Consider the following 27,024-nt stretch of genomic DNA (forward strand, 5'->3'; position numbering starts at 1 on the left):
TCTTTATTGAGGGTCATCATTTTTAAAAAAATGCTCACTAGTCATTCTTTTGAATACTGTCTGTGTGAAAGATGTAAGATGATTGATTATTTCAAATGACAGAAGATAAAGATGAGATATCATCATGGCATTAATAAAAATGAGATTTGTAGCTGGAGTTATTTTATAGTCTAACATGATCACCAATCATTCTATAAATCTGTTGGATGAGTTATTATATATAGATAGATGGATTCTGAATAGAAAATTTCACTTTAGAAAAAATATTTTATTTTCACTATATAATAATGTACTTAAAAATTCTCTTTGATAAGAAACAAGTGAACCGGTCAATTTTCTTCACATCTTGTGTAATACACTGTCACTTGCTTCCTCTTACGTTTCATTGATTAGCCCCAGGGAGCAGTGCAACATTGCCTGCCCATTGTTTATATAACCCCTGAATATAAATACCAGATGTTGACGAAGGAAACAGGATCTGCATAGCGAAAGAAGTGACATGCAATGGATCCCAAATATCAGCGTGTGGCGCTAAATGATGGTCACTTCATGCCCGTATTGGGATTTGGCTCCTATGCACCTCCAGAGGTAATAATCACATTTTCAGCATTGAGCATTTAAAAGAGCAAAGCTAGCATAAGTGGACGATGACCTGGGTTGTTCAGCTTTGTGTTTCCGTTACTCTGCGTGACTCATCTGGTCTGTCTTACTAGGCTAGAGCTATTCTACGTTCAAAGAGAAAAGGTAGTCAATGTTCGTTTTGCACTGAGGTCTGTCATTCAGTAATTTACTGCTTATTTTGTATACTGTTTTTATCTGCTGTTTCTGTGTGTTGCCCAGCTTGGCAGAGTATATAAAACTCAACGGTGAAGAACACTGCCTGGTCGTTCCCTTTGTAGGAGATGACTGCAGTGAGAATGGTTTCTCATTTATTTCTGTGGTTGAAGAAATCTTTTATTCTTCTACTAGACATGATCAAAAGAAACCTTTGTGGCAACAGCGCCTAAAGATGGGGTGTATGAAAACCGCTGGGATAGTATTGCTGAGCTGCCGCGTGGCCTTGAGCATGGCACAGTAATACTGGTCCTGGACTTAATACCCTGTACAACTCTCAACTCTAGGAAAATTACCTGACGGGAAAAATAACTTTAAGAAATTTGTATCAAAATGATAGGGGTGGTCCTCTGACACAGAAGTGGGCAAAATGGAGACTTTTTTTCTAGACTGAGCTATTTCTACATTGGAGGAAAACTTGTATTCCAAGACTACTAAGTGTGTTAACAAGGACTAGTCACATAAAATTTGTGTCTAAATTTGGTCAACTATATGTTGTAAGAATTTACAGAGAAACACCCTGAAGACCATCAACAGGAGTGGTTCACTTTGTAATGCAAATTGGCATGAAGGGGAAGTAAGGAAAAACACAACACAGAAGCTCTAGCTTTGGTAAACCTTGAGTGCTTGCACAGCAAAGAGAAGATCAGGGCTGGTATAGGGGAAGGCAGTGAGACCTGGCATCTAGTTCCTTTTAATTTCACTAGAAAAAGAAAGCTTCCAAAATACTTATATTAAAATAGAAAATTGTTTCATTTATGGTTTTGTCATTTAAAAAATATACCTTTAAAATCTTTATCCAAATTTGGTAGATAAGTCAATAATTTTAAATTTCACTGAAATTATATCATTCCTAAAAAGAGTTGATCTTATTTGTTAGGGATAAAGCGTACTTTACTAATCTCTCACAGGTTGCAGTTAATTTCTTAGCTATATAAATCTACATACTTGGAGTATATGTCTTTACTCCTAGTATTTAATTCTGTCATGCACACTGAATGGCTAATGACTGTGTAGAAAGGAGTCAACACAATAGACTGCCACCGTAGATGCACCTGTTTTCAAAGTTGGAGCCTGGCTGGTATCTGAGAAGTTGAATTTCTCACCCTTTCCTAACTGATAAGGGTGCTGTCTATAATTAACTGGTTGTACAAAGTGTAGGGTTTCTGTATACCTGCTTTCTTTACAAGACTGGAAGTTTGGTGGGTGCTATACAGACTGGGTCAATGTAACCAGCACCCAGTTAAAATCTTGGGAATTGAGTCTCCAAATAGCATCCCTTGTAGTCAACATTGCTGGAGGAAGTCAGTGTGTTTCCTGAAACATCACTGAGAGACTAATCATAGGAACTTACACTGTATTCTTACCATAATTTCTTCCGTGTGCCTTTTTCCATGTGTTAATTTCACTATATTAAAAAATAATTAGAAGTGGGTATGCAGTGACTCATGCCTGTAATCCCAGCACTTCGGTAGGCCAAGCCAGGTGGATCCCTTGAGCTCGGGAGTTTGAGCCTGGGTAACATAGTGAAATCCCCTCTCTACCAAAAATACAAAAACTTAACCGGGATCATGATGCCTGTCTGGTCCTAGCTATTTGGGAGGCTGAGGTGGGAGGATCACTTGAGCCCAAGGTGAAGAAGGTGGGGGTGGGGGCAGATTTTGTAGTGAGCCAAGGTTGTGCCACTTTATACCAGCCTGGGTGACAGAGTGAGACTCTGTCTCAAATAATAACTATAAGTTGAGTCTTGTTAATTTTTCCAACAAATGACTAAATCTGAAGTTTTTGTTGGGAAACTTCACGCTAGTGATTAACCAGTAATTGCCTGGGACTGAAGAGGTCCAGGGATACCCAATCTTTATTACTAACTAGGAAAGACTAAAGCAAATTGGGATGGGTTTATCACTCCACATGTAGAACTAACCCAAGACACGAGGATAATGTGATTTTTGTGAAGGTCATTGCTGGTGCCTGAACTACTGATACGGAAGTGCTGGGAAGGGAAGAGCGTGGTCTCTTTAAATTATACAGAAGCGCGGAAGGGAAGTGCTGGGTGGAGGAGGATGTAGTCCCTGGCTAGGGCTCTACCTCCAGGGACCTAGGTGAGGACAGGCATTTTTGTTTTCCTGCCCAAATGTTGCATTTCCCAAGACCACCCTGGCCTGCCATGCCCCCATCCTGTGCCTGTAAAAACCCCAAATCTTAGAAAGGCAGAGACAGAACCGGATGGACTTTGAGAGGAGCACATCGGCAGAGGAACACACACACAGGCCGCTGGACCTCTAGAGAAACTCACCAAAAGGCACCAGCACGCCAGCGGGCCACCTACTGGCAGAAGCAGAATGACGCTGAATGACTGAGGCAGTCAAAAGACAATCCAGGCTGCTGATAGGGGAAAACGTTCCTACTCCATCCCCTTCTGACTTCCCCCAAGCTACCTCCACTCTCCACTCAATGAAACCCTGCACTCATTCTCCAAGCCCAGGTGTGATCCGATCCTTCCGGTGCAGCAAAGCAAGAATCCAGGATACAGAAAGCCCCTCTGTCCTTGCAACAAGGTAGAGGGTCTAATTGAGCTGGTTAACACAAGCCTGTAGATGGCAAAACTAAAAGAACAAAACTGAAAGAGCACCCTGTAACACACGCCCAGTGGGGCTTCAGAAGCTGTAAACATCCACACCTAGACACTGCTGCGGGCTCGGAGCCCCACACCCTGCCCCCATCTGTATGCTCCCCTAGAGGTCTGAGCAGAGGAGCACTGACCACACCCCCATCGCACACCCTGTGAGGACAAGGGAACTTTTCCTGTTTCACTACCTCTCAAGCACACTAATCACCAACTACTACTTTCCGTTGCTCCTTCAGGTTCCGAGGAACAGAGTTGTGGAGGTCACCAAATTGGCAATAGAAGCTGGCTTCCGCCATATTGATTCTGCTTATTTATACAACAATGAGGAGCAGGTTGGACTGGCCATCCGAAGCAAGATTGCAGACGGCAGTGTGAAGAGAGAAGACATATTCTACACTTCAAAGGTACTGTGCCTATGATGAGCTTGCATGCACATGTATTTAATGTGATCGTGTGGAGATGACAATTCTGTAACTGGTTCAGTAGTTGTGGGTGAATTGTGCTTATTAGTTCCAATTTATTCACACATATTCATGTATTAAAACTGAAATAAAAGGCAGAGAATGATGATGCCTTTCTCATCATTATTGTGTTCAAATTTATTACTTGAAAATTACTTTAAGTGTTGAGCCTCAGCTCAGTGTAATTTTTTTATGAATTCATATTTTAATTTCAATAGGTTTGGGGATACAAGTTGATTTTGGTTACATGAATCAATTCTATAGTAGTGATTCTGAGATTTAAGTGAAGCTGTCAGGCGATCACTGGACATTGTACTCAATATGTAGGCTTTTATCCCTTACCTTACTCCCAACCTAACCCACACTGAGTCTTGAAAGTTCATTATATAATCTGTATGTCTATACATCCTCATAGCTTAGTTCCCTCTTAAAAGAGAGAATGTACAGTGTTTGGTTTTCCATTCCTGAATTACCTTACTTAGAATAATGGTCTCAAGCTCCATCCAAGTTCCTGCAAAATATATTATTTCATTCCTTTTTATATACACACTGTTCCATGATGTATATATATATACCACATTTTCATTATTCATACATTGGTTGATGGGCACCTGGATTGGTTTCATATTTCTGCAATTGTGAATTGTACTGCTATAAACATGTGTATGTGTCTTTTTCATATAATGAATTTTCTTTTTGTTAGATACCAGTATTGGGACTGCTGAATCAAATGGTTGATCTACTTTAAGTTCTTTAAGGAATCTCCAATACTGTTTTCCGTGATTATAGTCATTTACATTCCTACCAGCAGTGTAAAAGTGTTCTCTTTTTACTATATTCATGCCAACTTCTGTTTTTTCAACTTTTTAATTATAACCATTCTTGCAGAAGGTGATGTGATATTGTGATTTTAATTTGTACTTCCCTGATTATTAGTAATGTTGAGCATTTTTTCATATGTTCTTTGGCTGTTTGTATACTTTTGAGAAATGTCTATTCATGTTATTTGCCTACTTTTCAACAGGGTTGTTTTTATCTTGGTGACTTAAGTTCCTTGTAGATTCTGGATAATAGTCCTTTGCTGGATACATAGTTTGCAAAAATTTTCTCCCATTCTGTAGGTTGTCTGTTTACTCACATAATTATTTCTTTTGCTGTGCAGAATCTTTTCAGTTTAATTAGGTCCCATTTATTTTTGCTTTTTGTGCATTTGCATTTTGGGGTCTTAAATTCTTTGCTGACGCCAACATACAGGCCAATGTAAAGAAGAGTTTTTCCAATGTTATCTTCTAGAATTTTTATGGTTTCAGGTCTTAGACTTAAGTCTTTGATCCGTCTTGAGTTGGTTTTTGCATATGGTGAGAGATGGCTTCCAGTTTTATTCTTCTACACGTGTCTTGACAGTTGTCCCAGGACCATTTATTGAATAGGGTTATTTTCCTTAATTTATGTTATTGTTTGCTTTGTCGAACGAAGATTAGTATTTGGCCTGATTTATGGGTTCTCTGTTTCATTGATCTAAGTTCCTATTTTTTATACCAGTACCATGCTGTTTGTGTAACTATAGCCATGTAGTATAATTTGAAGTCTGGTAATAAAATGCCTCCAGATTTCTTCTTTTTGCTTAGTATTGCCTTGGCTATTGAGGCCCTTTTGTGGTTTCATGTGAATTTAGAATATGGTCATTTTCATACTATTGATTCTATCCATAAGCATGGGATGTGTTTCCATTTGTTTATGTATCATTTCCTTTAGCAGTGTTTTGTATTTTTTTGTAGAGATCTTTCAACTCTTTGGTTGAGCATATTCCTAGGGATTTTATTTGCAGCTGTTGTAAATGGAATTCTTAATTCAACTCTCAGCATGGTTGTTGTTGAATAGCAGTGCTACTAATTTCTGTAAACTGATTTTGTAACCTGAGACTTTATTGAATTTGTCAGATAGAGGAGCCTTATTGGATGAGGCTTTGGGGTTTTGTAGGTATATGATCATATTATTGGCAAACAGCAATACTTTGGCTTACTCTTTTCCAATTTGGATGCCCTTTATTTTTTTGTCTTGCCTGATTACTCTGGCTAGGACTTCCAGTATTACATTTAACAGAAGTGGTAAAAATTGGATATCCTTAGCTTGTTCCAGTTCTCAGGGGAATGCTTTCAATTTTTCTCCATTCAGTATGATGTTGGCTATGGATTTGTTATACATGCTTTTTATGCCTAGTTTGTTGAGGATTTTTAATCATAAATGGGTTCTGGATTTTATTTTATTTTTTGCATCTATTGAGATGATCATATGGTTTTGGTTTTTAATTCTCTTTGTGTGATATATTTATTGGCTTGTGTATATCATAGCATCCCTGCCCTATGGGATGAAACCCATTGATCATGATATATTTTTGATGTGCTGATGGACTTGGTTAGCTAGTATTTTCTTGAGGATTTTCGCATCTGTGTTCATCAGGGAGATTGGTCTACAGTTTTCTTTTTCTGCTTTTTGTTTTTGTTTGTTATGTCCTTTCCTGGTATTGGTATTAGGGTGATGCTGGCCTCATAGAATAATTTAGGCAGGATTCCCTCTTTCTCTATATTTTTGAATAGTTTCAGTAGGATTGGCACCAATTCTTCTTTGAATGTCTGGCAGAATTCAGCTGTGAATCCACCTGAACCTGGACTTTTTGGTGGCAATTTTTTTTGTTGTTGTTGATTCAATCTTGCTGCTTGTTATTGGTCTTTTCTGGGTTTCTATTTCTCCCTGATTTAATCTAGGAGGGTTGTATGTTTCCAGGAATTTATCCATTTACTCTAGATTTTCTAGTCTGTGCACATAAAGGTATCCTTAGTTGTCTCAAATGATTGTTTTGTATTTCTGTGGTATCATTTGTAATGTGTCCAGTTTCATTTCTAATTGAGTGCTTATTTCGATTTCTCTTCCTTTCTTGGTTAATCTAATGGTCTCAATTTTGTTCATCTTTTCAAAGAACCAGCTTTTAGCTTCATTGATCTTTTGTAATTTTTTTATTTCAATTCATTTAGTCCTGCTTTGATCTTCGTCATTTCTATTCTTCTGCTAGCCTAGGTTTTAGTTTCTTCCTGTTTCTCTAGTTCATAGAGGTGTGACATTAGATTGTGAATTTGTGCTGTTTCAGATTTCTTGATGTAGGCATTTAATGTTATGAACTTTCCTCTTAGCACTGCTTTTGCTATATCCCAGAGGTTTTGAGAACTGTGTCAATATTATCATTTATTTCAAAAAATTACTTGTCATTTTGATTTTTTTAACCCAAAAACATTCAAGAACAGATTAATTTCCATGTATTTTTGTAGTTTTGAGGGTTCCTTTCAGAGTTGATTTCTAGTTTTATTCCACTTAGTTCTGAGAAGATACTTGATATAATTTGGATTTTCTTAAATTTATTGAGACTTGTTTTGTGGCCTATCATATGGTTTATCTTGGAGAATGTTCTATGTGCTGATAAGAAGAACATATATTCTGCAACTGGTGGGTAGAATGTTCTGTAAACATCCGTTAAGTCCATTTTTTAAGAGTACAATTAAATCCATTGTTTGATTTTCTGTCTCAATTATTTGACTAGTGCTGTACAGTAGAGTATTGGGTCCCCCACTATTATTGTGTTGCTATCTTATTTATTAGGTCTGGTAGTAATCGTTTTATAAATCTGGGAGCTCCAGTGTTAGGTGCATATAAATTCAAGATTATAATAGCTTCCTGTTGGATTGATTCCTTTGTCATTATATAATGACCTTGTCTTTTTTTTTTTTTTTTTTTTTTTTTTTTTTACTATTTTTGCCTTAAAGGCTATTTTGTCTGATGTAAGAATAGCAACTCATGCTCACTTTTGGTTTCCATTTTTGCATGGAATCTTTTTTTTCACCCTTTTATCTTGAGTTCATACAAATCCTGATGTGTTAGGTGAGTCTCTTGAAGACAGAAGGTATTTGGTTTGTGGTTTATTATCTATTCTGCCATTTTGTATCTGCTAAGTGGAGCACTTAGGTCACTTATGTTCAATGTTAATATTGAGATAGGAGGCACTATTCTATTTATCATTTTAGTTATTATATACTTTGGTTTTTTGTGTTATGTTTAATAGGCTTTGTAAGTTTTGTGCTTTCAGAAGGTTCTACTGTGGTGCATAATGAGCTCTTGTTTCCAGATTTGTAACTCCTTACAGAATTTCTTGCAGTGCTGGTTTGATAGTGGCAAATTCCTTATGCATTTGTCTGAAAATGACTATTTCTCCTTCATTTACGAGATGTAGTTTTGCTAGATACAAAATTCCTAGCTGACAATTATTTTGTTTAAGGGGGCTAAAGATAGGACCTTAATCCCTTCTAGCTTGTAAGGTTTCTGCTGAGAAGCCTCCTGTTAAGTCTGATAGATTTTTCTTTATAAGTTACTTGATGCTTTTGTCTCATGGCTTTTAGAATTATTTCCTTCATGTTGACTTTAGATAGCTTCATGACCTTGTGCCTTGGTAGTGATATTTTTGCAATGAATTTCCCAGGATTTCTTTGGATATCTAAATCTCTAGCCAGGCCAGGAAAGTTTTCCTTAATTATTCCAAATAACTCAATCAAATTTACAAGAAAAAAACAAACAACCCCATCAAAAAGTGGGCAAAGGATATGAACAGACACTTCTCAAAAGAAGACATTCATACAGCCAACAACATGAAAAAATGCTCATCATCACTCGCCATCAGAGAAATGCAAATCAGAACCAAAATGAGATACCATCTCACACCAATTAGAATGGCAATCATTAAAAAATCAGGAAACAACAGGTGCTGGAGAGGATGTGGAGAAATAGGAACACTTTTACACTGTTGGTGGGACTGTAAACTAGTTCAACCATTGTAGAAAACAGTGGCGATTCCTCCAGGATCTAGAACTAGAAATACCATTTGACCCAGCCATCCCATTACTGGGGATATACCCAAAGGATTATAAGTCATGCTGCTATAAAGACACATGCACACGTATGTTTATCGCGGCACTATTCACAATAGCAAAGACTTGGAATTAACCCAACTGTCCATCAGTGACAGACTGGATTAAGAAAATGTGGCATATATACACCGTGGAATACTATGCAGCCATAAAAAGGATGAGTTCATGGCCTTTAGTAGGGATAGGGATGCAGCTGGAAACCATCATTCTCAGCAAACTATTGCAAGAACAGAAAACCAAACACCGCATAGGTGGGAATTGAACAGCTCACCTGCCAGGCTGACAGGAAAGCTATCCACCTCCCAGCCTCTTTTGTCCCAGTGTTCTGGATATTGAGATCAGACAGGCACCACTTTTCGTCTGTAGGAACGCAAATGTTCCAAGTAGGGAGAAATCATGACTGCCGCTCATGGAAGCCTGCACCCGGGAAGTGCTCCTCCTGTGGGGATGCAGTCATGCTGAAATGTTACAGGAAGGCTGGCTATAGGTATACCAATGCTGAGCTCCTCTGGGAGAAGCCCTAGCTTTGTCTGCAGTGATGGACAAGAGGGGAAAGACCACCCCTTCTCTAAGACCTTTCATGAGCACCAAGGCTGCTTGACTGTTGTGAGTAGAGGTTGAGACTTTCCCTGCTGAACCCAGCACTGCAATTGTGTGTCTGCTGAAACTTTCCACCTATGGAAAGATGTGAGACTCAAGGCCTGCTCTCTGGATTATTTTGTCCCACGGAAAGTTCCCTTGATGTGATGCCATCCCCTTACCCTGAGAGTAGGAGTTCCTGAGAGCCAGACTACAGTGATTGTTATTGCTCTTCTGGGTCTAGCCACCCAGCAGTGAGGTTGCCTTACTCTGGACTAGTGCTGGGGAATATCTGCAAGGGATTCGGTGATGTGGCCTGTCTTCAAGTCTCCTAGCAGTGGGTACCAGCTCCAGCTGTCATGGGGAAGGCAGGGAAGTGACATAGACTCTGAGATGCCTTGATTATCAATAGCCCTGATGTGCTGGCTTTCTCAAATGTTGGTGATAATAGTAGCAAACTTGTCCCATGGCCACACTCAGGACTTCTGTCTGGCCAGGTAGTTGCAGGCAATGGTGGTAGCTGAGATCCTACACAAGTTTTCTCCTAGCTGGGTGCAGTGTTAGTCTACCTAGATATTCTGTGATGAACTGTGTTGGTTGGCCTCCAACCAAGAGATGGCACTTGCAAAAGAGCACCAGCTGTGGTGGTAGCAGTGAGATTTGAACTTCCCTTATGTTGCCCTGGGGAGGTATACTGGTTTCTCAGGTGACGGGCAGGGTCATAAATTTTCTAAAAATTTATTGTGTGTTACGCTACCAGGGTGGGTGGAGGGGCACAACCAAGTTTGGTCCGGGTTAGGCAAGTATGCACTCTGACTTTCTGGAGACTAGCTACAGCTGCTGTGAGCATCAGGGGATGGTGCTCAGACTACTGGGGTAATGTTCCAAAGGGGAGCATAACTGCCTTTGCTGCACAAAAGCGTTCACACATGGAGTAAGGAGTAGCTAGTGGCAGTAAGCCTCACCAAGATCGCATGCAGTTAGAAGCAGATCCCAGTTCCACAGTGCTCTAAGAGCACTGAACTAAGTTCCAAGCAGCCTGTGCTCAGAACTCAGACTTGCCATGGGCCATAAGCTTTTCCTGTGGAGATAGCAACTTTGGCTTTCAAGCTATGTCCTGCCCATCCACCTGCAAGGCCAGGTGCCAGGCTTCTGCATTTGTCTGCAGCACACTTCCTGCTTTCCTCCAGAGTTCTGGCCAAAGGAGCTCATCCCTACTCGAGATAATATTAATATCATGAAATTCAGCTGGGAGCCTCTTTCGATCTGTGGCATGTGCTGGAACTCCCCAAGTTCAGATTGGCTGACTTCCCTGATGTCCCCTGTGAGATAAAATAAGAAATGGCTTCCTTCAGTCCATGCTGCAGATTGGTAATACCCTTGTGGCACTTGTCACTGCTGCTTCTACTTTATTTCTCACCTCTCCCTAAATCAGCTCTGAGCCTGGGTAGGGTTAAGGCCTTACACCCATGGCCTGAATTTTCAGAGTCCCTGGTGGGGAAGGGTATTCTGGAGGCAGTTTCTCCCCTTCTCACACTCTGGGCACTTAGTTTTTCATCTGTCTCACAGTGTAGGCTGCAGCCTGCCACGTCTTTCAAAGGGTCTGTGGATTCTTTCAGTTTTCCTATTCAGTTACCGCATTGCTTCCTGGAAAAAAGTTTGCATTGTGAATCTCTACACGCTATTCTGTCTTTCCAAGTGGGAGAGTCATGCTAACACTGCCTCTGATCCACGATCTTGGGAACAAAAAACTCAAATCAGGATGGTTTAACCTAGACTAGAGATTAATAGTGACCTATAATCATATTTTAGTTTTTCTTATGTCTGGGATGACTTTCTTCAGTATCTTATTATTCTGAATCTCAATTGTCCTTTTCATTGAAGAGTGTGGGAGGCAGGGAGATACAACATAAGAGAGTCCTATGAGTGTGAAACAACAGATAACAAAAGTATCTTAAATGATGCTCAACACTTGTCAGCATGTAACAACTTTTTGCTCTTCAGTTTCTAAACAGGAATACTTATTCTCAGCCATCGGGTTCAATGGATGAGAAAATTAGACTATTCAAATGCTTTACAATTTCTCTCAAACACAGTTCAGATAATCAGAATTATTATTTGATACCAATTTTTACCTATTGAAAATTTTAATTCCATTGTTCAGTAGTTGTACTAACTATATATGCAATATAGAATAGCTTTCATATGGGTAGGTCATATCAAAATAAACAAAGGGAATATTTTTTGCCAGGGGTCATCAGTTTGGAACGGTGAAAAATGTCTAAATATTAGGTGAAGCAAACTAATAAAATTGGCTCATGTTTTTATTCAACATCAATCCTTTATTTTACCATGCAGCTTTGGTGCACTTTCTTTCGACCACAGTTGGTCCAACCAGCCTTGGAAAGCTCACTGAAAAAACTTCAACTGGACTATGTGGACCTCTATCTTATTCATTTCCCAATGGCTCTCAAGGTAAGGAATCTTGAGATCAAACTTCTTTCTCTTCTGTTGTCAGCATGACCATCCTTTATGATGATGGTTGAATTAAGCTTCTGAGGATGTAGGTATTATTACATGGGAGAAGGGTCCCAAGTATAATGTCTAACATGCTTTATTGAATAAATAGTGAAACCTTCTTGTCTAATATATGATGACAACAGAAGACAGTACATCAACCTCAAAAGCCTCTGCTTCAAAAACTCAAGAAAATAATGATAGCCACCTTTAAGACCCTGTCTTAATTGGGGTTCCTGAGTCCATCTCTTAGGATGTTCACAGATGTAGAGATTTATGCAGCTGTGGTGCCAAAAAAAAAAAAAAAATCACTGCACATGTGGTACAGTGAGTTTCCATTATCTCTCCCCATTTTAAGCTGAAGTAGATTTGGTGGAACTCACTCTGGGTGAGTCTTAAAAAGGAAACCATAATGGGACCTGAGAATCTTTGCCTTCTTCACTAAAGCTTGTTTCACACTGGAGTTTGTAGCTTTGCTTAGTCATGAATTTCGGTTGTGCATAACTTTTAAATTTATAGGGAAAAACTCAGGCTAGTTTATTTAAAGAAGAGTTTATTGCATGATGCAAATGGGTAGTCACTGCCATGAATAAAGATTTGACCTAGACTCTAAAAATGTGACCTTTTCTCCATAATTATCTATGAACTCCAAGAGGTTTTCTGGATTTTTGTCCCAGCCTTTTTCATTGTTGGCAATGATAGTTTTGAGGCAGCTCAAGGCTCATGGTAATTAACATAAGACAGCCTCCATGGGTCTTACAACTTTCAAATACAAATTGAAAAGAACTTCCATTTGACCACGTTTGGTTTAAGATCCTGCTCATGTACTATCAAATCTTCAGGGGGATAAGGAACTCTTATTGTATCACCTGGATCAAGAATACAATCCCTTATTGCTGGATATCAAGGACTTTTTGAGTCAAAGAGTGGCATTTCCCCAGAGAAAATTATAGGAGCAGATAAAAGTAAAACCTGTAAAATGTTTATATATATATATACACTATATAAATATATATAGTGTATATATATTATATATACTATATATATATATATATATATAATGGAAGTAGGAGATTAAAGGAAACCTGTCTCCTAAAGACATGCCTTAAAACTCCGTATGTGAGACACTTTGCCCACACCACTTTCTAGAACATTGCAGCACCTGGTGGATTATCCTAAAATGTACATGGGAACAAGCCTATGGGTGGAGAAATTAAATTGTGACATTAAAATGACTGCTTCTACTTCAGCCAGGTGAGACGCCACTACCAAAAGATGAAAATGGAAAAGTAATGTTCGACACAGTGGATCTCTGTGCCATATGGGAGGTAAGTGCTAGGAGGACAGAGTACAGAAAAGGAAGACAAGAGGTAAACCTGTTTCCCAGCTTTCATGTGCAACCAGTGGAATATGCATCACTGGAACTAGAAATTCAGGAGCTTGACGAAGGAAGTTTTGCTGAGTGGTAGGGAAGAACACATGACTGAAATAGAATAGTGGGAAATGAAGGAGATAAATTGGGGACAAGGAAGACAGGTATTCCTCCCCCTCCATGTGCATTTTCCTCTCCAGCTTCCTAAAGAGGATACCCAAATTCTTCTTGCTGTCACTATCCTTTTCTGTTATCTGTTGTGATTCTCTTGAGAATCACTGCTATTTTGATTGTCATATCTTAACAGTTGTTGCTTAGCAGTTCTGTCTTGCATTTATCATAATCTGCAGCCAACTGCACAAATAATTCCTCACAACCCCTTCCCAGGCCATGGAGAAGTGTAAGGATGCAGGATTGGCCAAGTCCATCGGGGTGTCAAACTTCAACCGCAGACAGCTGGAGATGATCCTCAACAAGCCAGGACTCAAGTACAAGCCCGTCTGCAACCAGGTGAGGGCCCTCAGCCTCCTCTCCTTTCTCTTCTCAATACCCATCTTCCTGTCCTACTGCCTGGCTTCCATTCGTTCTGTTCCACTTACATTTGTGAAAGAGAAGATTCTAGAAAGCAAAGCCTCTGCCTAGAAGAACATGGAAGACCCTTAATTGTACCTCTCCTTGGAGAAGTCTTAGTGAAAAAGGTACAGAGACCTTCATGCTGAATTCTGTATACTACTTTTGGAGGAGGTAAATTTCATCAAGGAGGACTGAAATGGTTAATCAGAGCTCAGGGAGAAGGTGGACTTATCTCTAAGGTTTGAAAAGACCACCAGAGAGTGGATTGGTAAAGATGATTTGGAGTATAATGTGTATAATTATAAAGGCCATAAAAACATGGGATGAGCAATAAATCAGGAGAGTGAGAATAAGAGAAGATAGGTACTACGGGTTTAAATAAGGTTTAGATGTCTGAATGCTTTTTATTGGCATCTCTGTTTTCATAGTTCTTCAGCAGGTAAGAACTAACTGGAAACAGTGAAAGTCATCCAGGTTAGGGAGAGGAAGTTACCTGTTTATGAGAGCTGCTTGAGAGAGAAGCTGAAAGGATGTGGCGTGCTACCCCCACCCTTGCCTCGTGTAGAAAAGCCTGCTAATGTTGTCTCATTTAGACCCAGACCCAAAACGGGAGTCTTATAGCTAGACCACCTGAGAAGAAAAGTTCTAAAGCACAAAAAAGAAAGCATTTCATTTTGGAACACTTATTTGCAGCTGGAAATAGGGGAATGGACTAACTGACTAAATTACCATCCTGTCCATCCTGCCGTTCATTTCAGTCCTTCCACATTGTTATTTCGTGTTTGGACTGTGCTGGAAGAACTGTTTTATACAGGCTGCTATTCAATAAATTTGTAAATACCATACCCACCAAAGGATTTAACACTGAAAAATTAAGGTAACCTTGGAAAATTCTAAAACAGTCACTTTTCACTCCTGAGATGTAGGTGGTCAGGGGAAATGAGGAACACTGTAGAAGCCATATGCAAGATGCACAGATGGCACTGTGTTTGCTGTGGACTCTGTTGATGTTGAAAGAATGGAAGAAGTCAAAACTGAACTTTATAAAATAGGGTATAAGAAAATAAAGATGTCCCTGTACTTACGGGTGCTAAGAAACTAGACTTGAAGAACTTGTCTCTCTCAGAAATTGAGAAATTGTTAGCAATGGTTGAACTGAGCTCATCCACTCCTTGGCATTTGCCGCCTACCTGTGCAATCATAGGACATGAAATAAAGGATATGAGAAACTCCATGATGTGACAATGAAAAGAAAAATATTGCAGTAATATAAAAAGATGAATATGATACCTTTTCTATATATGTGGAATAGATTTTCTCTGGTCTGATTTTGACAAATGCAAGACTGTCTAAGCCTGGTTTTCCTGTATGCCCCTCCTGCGTGCTGTCAAAGCTTTGTTTCATTGAACAATCAGATCCCATATGCCCTCCTGCGTGCTGTCAAAGCTTCATTTCATTGAAAAATCAGATCCCGTATGCCCTCCTGCGTGCTATCAAAGCTTCGTTTCATTGAACAATCAGATCCCATATGCCCTCCTGCGTGCTGTCAAAGCTTCGTTTCATCGAACAATCAGATGCCCAACTCTGTGGCTGTGTGGAAGATGAGTAAATGCAGTGATGCTTCAAGTGGTCTCTTCTCCCTACCCCACAAATATTTCAGTACTATCATTTTGGGAAGTCAAGCAAGTATACTAAATTAACCAGAACGCAATTGCGGAAATTTGACATGAAGTTGGTGAAATAAAACTTTAAAGACTGAAAAAAAGAGAGTTAACTATTTATGGAGATCACTAGTTGTGGTGGATGAAATCAACACTGAGGAAAATTTAGCAGAACATTGAGCCGACCTTGTGACTGCCCATATCTAATTTTGATGCACCTCTTTGCTTTCTGTCATCAAATCAACTGTTGAGAAGCATCTATTCTGCATATGGTTCTGGTTCTCTAACTTACTCTTTTACTACTTAGAGTCAATGAGTACAGGTCTACAGCTGAAACATGTAGTATTTAAAATTTATGTATTTGGTAATATAATACAAAATCTTGATTGCCAATTAAAAAGTTAAGGAATTAATGTGGTTTTAATATTAGTTTTACTCAATTTTTTTATTATGACATTTTCAAATTTTAGAGAAATTTGAAGGGATAATACAGGACATCTACATGTTACCATCTATATCCAAAATTGTTGACACTTTGCCAACCTGGCAAATATATAGGTATATATGAGTAGATCTGCATCAATACATGTAGTCTTTGTTGAATCTCTTCAAAATATATTGTAATGATCACAATTCACCTCTACAGACCTTTCAAAGCATGGCATAGGAATGAAGATATTCTCCCAGTAACACTGCAATTATTATATATAAGGAAATAACAGTAATGCCCTCATATAATTGATTATCCAGTCAGTATTCAGATTTCCCATTGTTTTATTGAAATGTCTCTTATACCTCTATTTTAACCATAAATAGAAGATGAAAAAATTTAAAGATACCATATAAGTACCTGAAATTATACCAAATAAAAGATGTGTATGACCTCTACAGAATTATAAAGTAATGAGAAATGTTAAAGAGTAAATATAAAAGATATATCATGAAAACAAAAAAAAATCCAGTTGTGACTTTCAGTTTCTTATACTTTGATCAGTTAACTTGTTCCAAGTTTTTGAAAGGTAAGTTTCTGTAGATTCGAAGTTTAACTTCTATGATATAAAGCATCCATCCAAGTATAACATTTTTGGTGACAAACTGCCTCTACCTTGCTGTATCCCTGAAATTATACCACAGTAGGCAGCATGAAATGACAGATTGTCCCACAATTAGTGATGCTAATTTTGATCACTTGGTTAAACAAGTGGTAACCAGATCTAATTTCCAGAGACACGTGTTCTCCCCTTTGCAATTACTAGTAATCTGCTGGGTGAAAATAATCAAAAGGGAAAGTTATATTCCACAGCATATTTTCACATAATGATTGAGTATACATCAATGATGTTTTAAATTTTTGTATTGCATTTTTATTGTATTTGTTCTTTCCTGGGGGCTTTAAAGTAATTACTTTCAATTTTAACTACAAGTTTACTATTCTCACTTTATATTTTATTATGAAAAAATTTTTTTCACTAAGTCAAGAAAAGAAACAATTACTCCTCTTGGATATGCTAAAAAGCTTAACTCTTTCCCTTTAATTATTCATGTCCTGGAAAACAATTACTGTAATGATCACTGTATTAGTCCATTTTCATGCTACTGATAAAGACATATCCGAGACTGGGAAGAAAAAGAGGTTTAATGGACTTAAAGTTCCATATGGCTGGGGAGGTCTCACAATCATGGCAGAAGGCAAGGAGGAGCAAGTCACATCTTACACAGATGGCACCAGGCAAAGAAAGAACTTGTGCAGGAAATCTCCTCCTTATAAAACCATCAGATCTCATGAGACTTACTCACTATCTCAAGAACATCATGGGAAAGACCTGCCCCCATGATTTAATTCTCTCCCACCAGGTCTCTCCCACAATACATGGGAATTATGGGAGCTACAAGATGAGATTTGGGTGGGGACACATACCCAAACCATATCATGCCACCCCAACCCCTCCCAAATCTCATGTCCTCACAATTCAAAACCAGTCATGCATTCCCAACAGTTTTCCAAAGTCTTAACTCATTTCAGCATTAGATCGAAAGTCCACAGTCCAAAGTCTCATCTGAGACAAGGCAAGTACCTTCCACCTATGAGCCTGTAAACTCAAAAGCAAGTTAGTTACTTCCAAGATACAATGGGGGTACAGGCATTGGGTAAATACAGCTGTTCCCTGTGGGAGAAATTGGCCAAAAAAGGGACTACAGGACCCATGCTAGTCTGAAATCCAGCAGGGCAGTCAAATTTTAAAGCTTCAAAATGATCTCCTTTGACTCCATGTTTCACATCCAGGAGTCAATGGAACTCCATTCACATCCATGCTGATGTAAGAGGTGGTTCCTATGTTCTTGGGCAGCTCCACTCCTGTGGCTTTGCAGGGTACAGCCTCCCTTCTGGCTGCTTTCATGGACTGGCATTGAGTGTCTGCAGCTTTTCCAGGTGCACAGTGCAAGCTGTCAGTGGATCTACCATTTTAGGGTCTGGAGGATAGTGGCCCTTTTCTCACAGCTCCATCAGGTGGTGCCCCAGCAGGGACTCTGTGTGGGGGCTCTGACCCCAGAGCACTGCCCTAGCAGAGGTTCACCATGGGAGCATGGGCCTAGTGGTAAACTTCTGTCTGGATATCCCAGGCGTTTCTATACATCCTCTGAAATCTGAAATCTAGGTGGAGGTTCCCAAACCTCAATTTTTTTTTTTTTTTTTTTTTTTTTGAAACAGAGTGCTGCTGTCACCCAGGCCCAGGCTGGAGTGCAGTGGCACGATCTCAGCTCACTGCAACCACCACTTCCCAGGTTGAGGTGATTCTTCTGCCTCAGCCTCCTGAGTAGCTGGGATTACAGGCACATACCACCACGCCTGGCTAATTTTTGCATCTTTAGTAGAGATGGGGTTTCACCATCTTGGTCAGGCTGGTCTCAAACTCCTGACCTTGTGATCTGCCTACCTCAGCCTCCCAGAGTGCTGGGATTAAAGGCATGAGTCACCACGCCTGGCCCCTTGCCTCAATTCTTAACTACTGTGCACCCGTAGGCTCAACACCACATAGAAGCTGCCAAAGGCTTAGGACTTGCACCCTGTACAGCCACAGCCTGAGCTGTACTTTGGCCCCTTTTAGTCACAGCAGGAGTGATTGGGATGCAGGGCACCAAGTCCCTAGACTGCACACAGAATGGAGACCCTGGGCCCAGCCCATGAAACCATTTTTTCCTCCTAGGCCTCCAGCTCTGGGCCTGCGATGAGAAGGGCTGCCACAAGGGTGTCTGACATGCCTTGGAGACGTTTTCCCCATTGTCTTGGTGATTAATATTTGGCTCCTTGTTACTTATGCAAATTTCTGCAACTGGCTTGAATTTCTTCTCAGAAAATGGGTTTTTAATTTTTACTACATCACCAGACTGCAAATTTTCTGAACTTTTATGTTGTTTCCCTTTTAAAACTGGTTTTAAAAGTTTTAAAACTTTTAACAGCACCCAAGTCATTTCTTGAATGCTTTGCTTAGAAATTTCTTTGACCAGATACCCTAAATCATCTCTCTCAAATCCAAAGTTCCACAAGTCTCTAGGGCAGGGACAAAATGCCACCACTCTCTGCTACAACATAACAAGAGTCACCTTTGCTCCAGTTCCCAACAAGTTCCCCATCTCCATCTGATACCACCTCAGCCTGGACCTTATTGTTCATATTACTAGCAGCATTTTTGTCAAAGATATTCAACAAGTCTCTAGAAAGTTTCAAATATTCTTATATTTTTCTGTCTTCTTCTGAGGACTCCAAACTGTTACAACCTCTGCATGCTACCCAGTTCCAAAGTCACTTCCACATTTTCAGGTATCGTTCAGCAACGCCCCACTGTACTGGTACGAAGTTACCATATTGGTCTATTTGCATGCTGCTGATAAAGACATACTCAAGAGTGGGAAGAAAAGGGGGGTTTAATGGACTTACAGCTTCACATGGTTGGGGACGCATCACAATCATGGCAGAAGGCAGAGAGGAACAAGTCATATCTTACATAGATAGTAGCAGGCAAAGAGACAGCTTGTGCAGGGAAACCCATTTTTAAAATCATCAGATCTTGAGAGACTTATTCACTATCATGAGAACACAGATAAGACCCCCTTCCACAACATGTGGGAATTATGAGAGCTACAAAATGAGATTTGGGTGGGGACAGAGCCAAAACATATCAATCACCATTGGTGAAGGCAAATACTTTTGATCACTTTTAACCACTCAACACTATGAAGACATGGATTGTTTTCCTATAATATGTGATTTTTATTCATTATTGGTTTTTGATGCTCAAATCTACACAAATATTACTGAGATTCCTGTAAAACTACTTTTTTCTTTTAAATCTGACCTCATAAGTCTTTAAAGAAATTCTTACATTCTGGCACGATTTGATGTTCAAAGCTCAGAATCTTAACCTATCCCAAGTCTGGAATTGGCCATATGCAATTCTAGTGGTCAAAGGTTGTTAGAACCTGACTTTGGTTCATAGAGTTGCTTATGCTCAGAAATAACATTTCTGTGTATACTTTTAGGACAGCAATATAAAATGTATTTTTATTAAAAAGATCATTACTTGACAGTAATATTCTCAGTTCAAATTTAATGTTATACTTTATTCAGCTTATTTTAATCTTTATATTAACATGTTTTGAATTATCTGATGCTTTTCCATCTTGCTCATCTACAGGTGGAATGTCATCCTTACCTCAACCAGAGCAAACTGCTGGATTTCTGCAAGTCAAAAGACATTGTCCTGGTTGCCCATAGTGCTCTGGGAACCCAACGACATAAACTATGGTAATAAAAGCAACAGGAAGTTTACCTAAAATGCCATTTTGATGAAAAAGTTTAATTATAGCCTACTCAGTCTCCTGGAGTTCACTCTCTGTGAATCAGTGTACGGGGAGAATTTGCATTTCTGATGAGATCCCAGGTGATGCTATTGTTCAGGCGCCTCACTTGAGAGGCTCTGGTGCAGAATGAACACCTTAGTCTGTTTAGGGAGCCTCCTACCAAACTGAATCCAGCCTCAAGACTTCAGCATTTCTGGCTTTCCTTCCAGGGTGGACCAGAACTCCCCAGCTCTTTTGGAGGACCCAGTTCTTTGCGCCTTAGCAAAGAAACACAAACGATCCCCAGCCCTGATTGCCCTGCGCTACCAGCTGCAGCGTGGGGTTGTGGTCCTGGCCAAGAGCTACAATGAGCAGCGGATCAGAGAAAATGTCCAGGTGAGGAGTTGAGTGGGCGTCAGGGCTCCTGCATGGTGTCCTTCACATGTGTGCTTCTTGTAAGCTTCTCAGGACACCCTTGCACTAAGTCCATCTCCTGGGCATTTCCTATGTACAAATGCTTTGTGTGCATCATAAGGGTTTTCTATTATACTCTAGGAGGGGCAGCATGGGTGGAGAGAATCAGGATGGGACCAAAACCAGAAATTTTGGCATAAAGTTGGCAACTTACTCTGTATCCCTCTGCTAGGGACATCACCTTGTCTTCATTTTCTGAAGTGAGTTGGGTTAGATGTTCTCTAGTCTTCAAATCATTGCAGATTTTTTCTTCATGCCCTTGTTTATTCCATATAAATTTCATGTATTTATTCTTAGAATTATTTTTTGAGTGCCTGTTGAAGTCTTTGGGTATTTTTATTAGGTTGCCTGCCTTTTTCTATGTGTAGAAAAACATAATACTAAGTAAAATTATAAAAAAGAAAACCTCTCAAACATAGAGGTTTAATAGAAAACCATTTATTTAACTGACAATTTCATGGTTTGTAATTTAGCCTAAGCTCCACCTGAACTCAGTCTAGTTCTGTTCCCGGCCGGGCTGTCTCACGTGTGTGCAGGGCAATGAGGCAGCTCTGCAGAATTAATCCAGAATTTGTATTCTGGATATTCTTTAGAGCTTCATATGTATTGTTGAAATAGCCTCTCCCAAAATGTACCAGTGTTTTGATTCTCTTTATGGTGGTTTTAACAAAAGTTTCTACTCTTAACGTAGTCAAATTCTTTATGATATTGTCTTGTAGTTGTTAATATCATGACTTTTCCTATATTGGAAACATGACAATACATTACTATATTATGTAGTAAAATATTATATAGTAATACAAAGTAATATACTATATTCTATTAATATCTTATAAAAGTATTAATGTACTTTCATAAATTGGGATAATTTGATTTTTAATATGTGAAATAAGGATGCAAATGTACATATAATTTTCACTTAATACTAAAATGTCTAAGAATTATTGAAAAGTCCATATTTGCTCACCTATCTTGATTTTTCATCCTGTCATAAAGTGTCCATAAGTACTTCTGATATTTCCCTTCTTTCAGAGTTAACTTTCCTGTACTGTCTAAATTATGTTACATAGCATTCTTAAGGCATTTGTGTATGTTTTCCTAGATTTATTCATAGAAAACGTATAGTTTTAATAGTCTTTGGATAACTTGAGAATTTTCTAATCTATGCAAATATTCTAATACAATGAATGCTTCTTACCTAGATTCCTCAATTGTTAAATTGATGACTTTCTCTTTTCCTCTTATTCTCTGTATTAGAGTATTCCAATAAAATTTAGTAATTTAGTATTATGCTAGCAATTAGTGACATCTTTTGATATTTAAATTCTTTCCAATTTGAATACTGAGATCCTCTTCAAGCAACTACTTGTTTTCTTTGAGCATGATGTTATTAGGGTTTGGACAATTACTGTCTCGAATCTTGTTGAAAACAATTTTCACATTATACCTGTTCATTGAAGATGGAAATCAGATGAATATATTTCGATTTCAGTATTTCTTTTTTTTTTTTTTTTTTTTTTTTTGAGACAGAGTCTCGCTCTGTCGCCCAGCCCAGGCTGGAGTGCAGTGGCGCAATCTTGGCTCACTGCAAGCTCCGCCTCCCAGGTTCACGCCATTCTCCTGCCTCAGCCTCCCGAGTAGCTGGGACTACAGGCACCCACAACCGCGCCCGGCTAATTTTTTATATTTTTAGTAGAGACGGGGTTTCACCGTGGTCTCGATCTCCTGACCTTGTGATCCGCCCGCCTCGGCCTCCCAAAGTGCTGGGATTACAGGCGTGAGCCACCGCGCCCGGCCTCGATTTCAGTATTTCTATATCTGATGTGAAACTGTACAACTCTAAACACAAAGAGGATCTCAACAAATACTAGAGATGAAATAAACTTGTGTGTACATGACTGGTTCATGTACTTATAAGATTAAGAATCTAGAGAACAATTTTGAAACTCATGATTTAGATAGTTTGATGATGATACAGAGTTTGGATATTTGTCTCCTTCTAATCTCATTTTAAAATGCAAAAAAGGTTAGTTCGTGTCCTTTGTAGGGACATGAATGCAGCTGGAAACCATCATTCTCAGCAAACTATCACAAGAACAGAAAACCAAACACTACATGGTCTCACTCATAGGTGTGAATTGAACAATGAGATCACTTGGACACAGGAAGAGGAACACATCACACACCAGGGCCTATTGTGGGGAGGGGGGAAGCGGGAGGGATAGCATTAGGAGATATACCTAATGTGAATGACGAGTTAATGGGTACAGCACACCAACATGGCACATGTATACATATGTAACAAAACTGCACGTTATGCACATGTACCCTAGAACTTAAAAAAAGAAGTTATCCTCAATGATGGAAGTGGGGTCTGGTTGGGGCTGTTTATGTCATGGGGACAAATACAGAAATATAGAAATCCAACAATATCCATCTGTATTAGTCCATTTTGTGCTGCTATAAAAAAATACTTGATGCTGGGCAATTTATACAGAAAAGAGCTATATTTGGCTCACAATTTACAGGCTGTACAAAAAGCATAGCACCAGATTCTGGAGAGGCTTCAGGAAGCTTTAAATTCCAACATTAGGTCATTCCTTTGCTCCCATACCTGATCATAGGCTGTTAGAAGCAGTCACACTATCTGTTGAATGTCTTCCTGCTTAGAAATTTCTTCCACCAGATACCCTTAAATCATCACTAAGTTCAGACTTCCACAAAGTCCTGGAATGGACACAATGCAGCCAAGTTCTTTCCTAAGGTATAACAAGGGTGATCTTTGTTCCAGTTTTTAATAAGTTTCTGATTTTGGTCTTAGACCTCATTAGCCTAGACTTCATTGCCCATATTTTTATCAGCATTTTGGTCAGAATCATTTAACCAATGCAGAGCAAGTTCCAAACTATCCTTTATCTTCCCATTTTCTTCTGAACCCCCCCGACACTTCCAAACTGTGCTAGTTACCCAGTTCTAAAGCCACTACCCCATTTTCAGACATTTTTAGCAATGTCCCACTCCTAGTAACAATTTTCCATATTAGTCCATTGTGCACTGCTATAAAGAAATACCTGAGGCCAGATAAAATATGCTGGAAGGTGGTTTATTTGGCTTACCATTTTGCAGAGTGTACAAAAATCATGGCACCAATTTGGTTTTGGTGAGGCCTCAGGAAGCATTTACTCATGGTAGGTGACAGAGGAGGAAGCATATCAAATAGCAAGAGATGAAGAGGAAACAAAGAAAATGTCAGTCTCCTTTTTAAACCAGATTTCATGTGACTTAATGCAGTGAACACTCATTACCATGGGGAGGGCACCCAGCCATTCATGAAGGATGCCCCCATGGCACAAACACCTCCCACCAGGACCCACTTCCATCATTGCTGAATCACGTTTTTAACATGAGATTAGGATACAGATATCCAAATTGTATCGCCACCAAACTCTCTAAATTATAAGTTTCAAAAATTTCCCTCTAGATTCTTCTAAATCTTCTAAGTACATGAGCCAATCATGCACACACCAGGTCAACTTCATTCCATCTCCAGCTTCTGTTGAGATCTTCTTTGTCTGCAGTTTTGTGCAGTTTCAATATATAATATCTAGGAATGGATTTATATTTTACCTGATGTTCTTTAATCACTCGAGAGTTTAGAGCTGATCTTTCATAACTTTTGGAAACTCATCAAATATTTTACATATTGCCTCTACACCCTGCTGTGATATACTTGGCTATTCCAAGTTGACAATTATGCAATCTAACAACAAAAATTTTCTACTTCTTTGGTAGGTTTTTGAATTCCAGTTGACTTCAGAGGATATGAAAGTTCTAGATGACCTAAACAGAAATTTTCGATATGTTGTCATGGATTTGTAAGTAACTTTGGAAAATGGGTTGCCAAGTTTATTTTTAGAGGAGGAATGTCAGATGGGTGTGAAAAGTGACCTTAATACCAGGGAGACAGAGGCCAATGTGTCAGAGGTGAGACAGGAACTCTGGAACTCTCCTTCTGGATTCACTCCAGAGCTCTGTTCTCTGACAGGGTGAGCGGGCCCAGGGTCAGCATGGGTCAACCTGTGCCTCTGCTCTCCTGACTCCCTGAAAATTTCCAGAGCAGCCAATATTATTGCTGAATCAGCACCTTTCATGTTGGCCTGGCATTTCTGCTATGGCCTAGTGGACAAATTGGATATTGTGCACATGGCTTGATTACATGTTTTTCCAAATCTGTACTTACAGCTTTTTCTTCCAAATCCGCTCAGTTCCTTATCAGATAAACATTTCCAACAACATTGGTGTCCATGCCAGAAATTCATCTCTTCCGTGTGGAATTGCTCACTAGATCATGTCAGTTCAGTATCTTTACCCTTTTCAAATTTCTTTCTTCCTTCTCTTTAGACATTTGCTCATGACCCAAGCACTGCATTTTGCTTCCAGAAAGTTTGCCCTTAGTGGGCATTAGAACTCTTGGCTCTGATTTATTTTTCCAATATGGAAATCTAAATGCAGACTATAAAGAAGTTTTAGAGAAGAGAGATTAAAAGTCAAGGGAAGAACCAGGCTCAGTGGCTCATGCCTATAATCCCAACACTCTGGGAGGCAAAGGCAGGTGGATCACTTGAGGTCAGAAGTTTCAGACCAGCCTGGCCAAAATGGAGAAACCATGTCTCTACTAAAAATACAAAAATTAGCCATACGTGGTGGCATACACCTGTAAATCCAGCTACTCAGGAGGCTGAGGCAGGAGAATCCCTTGAACCTGGGAGGCAGAGGTTGCAGTGAGCCGAAATTGTGCCACTGCACTCCAGCCTGGGCAACAGAGCAAGATTCCATCATTAAAAAAAAAAAATCAAGGGAAGAGTTGGAAAGTCCCATCTTTGGGGATAATATATAGCTGACAAAAGATCTTACTCTTTTTCTATATGCTCCAAGGTTCTAGGATTAACAGAAAGGCACTCACGTGATGAGGGAAAAACAAGTTATGTCACTGCTTGCAGTGGCGATGTTAACAGGTAATAGACATGAGATAATGTATTAAAAAAGATAAACACAGCAGCACGTCGTAAGAACTCAAACGTTTTTAAATATCATTGTTTAGAGGAAAATAGTAAAATAGGAAATCAGGAAAAGGAAATGAAGAGTGGCAAACATCAGTAATTCTCACCAATTATTCAATATTAATCATTTATTCATTCTATTTTGTGTTATTTCCACCTAAAGATTGCCCTTATATTGTAGAGTTTTGGATATGGAACCCCATATCACATAGGACAGTTTACATGTCTGAATCAAAGAAAATATTTTCCATATGGTAAGCAGCTAGTCAGTAATGAATACTTTAAAGGATGTGTGATTGCTACAAAGAACATTTAACCCTCAAAATTTAGTGATGAATATGTAGCTGGCTTGTTTCTATTCAAAACAATGCAGGATGAGTTGCTGCTTTCATTGAGAATTTGAAATAGGAAAGGTCAGAATGTATCTTTGCTCTGTTAACAGATATGAAAGACTGTGTTTGAACAACTGACCCTGTGTAGTTTGTGTGATAAATTCCAGGCAAGGGAATATAAGTTGAAAATGCTCTTAATTTGGGGAAAAAAAAAAACCACACATTATAAAGTCATGTTCATGAAAGACAGATTCTACAAATTGAAAATAAACTTAACATTCACACTAATGGCAGCGTCCTAGAAATCACTTCGCTACCAGCTTTTTAATAGAGTCATTTCATCCATATTATGTACTATCATTTCTCTTTTCAGTCTTGTGGACCACCCTGATTATCCATTTTCAGATGAATATTAGCATAGAGGGTGTTGCACGACATCTAGCAGAAGCCCTGCGTGTGGATGGTGATGCAGAGGATGTCTCTATGCTGGTGGACACACGGCCTCTGGTTAAATCCCTCCTGCTTGGCAACTTCAGTTAGCTACATACATCCATAGTCCAGAAAGCAAAGAAAATAAATTTTATCTTAAAGTAATTAAATGTTTTCCTTTAAAGGTTCTTTTCCTACTCCTTTCTACACACTTGTGTGTTTCTTTTCCTTCTACTTCATTAGGGCCAAAAATTGATTTGCCTATAAGTTTGGGGCAGAGTAGATAAATATTTT

The 27,024-nt window shown here is 39.2% G+C and overlaps 1 protein-coding gene and 1 pseudogene across 1 annotated transcript; both read left to right on the forward strand.

Moving 5' to 3' along the window:
- Positions 1-457: 457 nt before the first annotated feature.
- On the forward strand, positions 458-26,900 carry LOC105490779 (aldo-keto reductase family 1 member C4). Its single transcript, XM_011756686.2, has 9 exons — positions 458-588; positions 3,700-3,867; positions 11,832-11,948; positions 13,241-13,318; positions 13,750-13,872; positions 20,291-20,400; positions 20,666-20,831; positions 24,702-24,784; positions 26,675-26,900. The coding sequence occupies exons 1-9, from the start codon at positions 505-507 to the stop codon at positions 26,715-26,717; spliced, it is 972 nt and encodes a 323-aa protein (XP_011754988.2). The 5' UTR covers positions 458-504; the 3' UTR covers positions 26,718-26,900.
- On the forward strand, positions 14,333-17,525 carry LOC139356284 (ADP-ribosylation factor-like protein 4A; annotated as a pseudogene).
- Positions 26,901-27,024: the final 124 nt, after the last annotated feature.

The sequence above is a fragment of the Macaca nemestrina genome, chromosome 9 (assembly GCF_043159975.1).
Source record: "Macaca nemestrina isolate mMacNem1 chromosome 9, mMacNem.hap1, whole genome shotgun sequence".
In the NCBI taxonomy this organism is placed as follows: domain Eukaryota; kingdom Metazoa; phylum Chordata; class Mammalia; order Primates; family Cercopithecidae; genus Macaca; species Macaca nemestrina.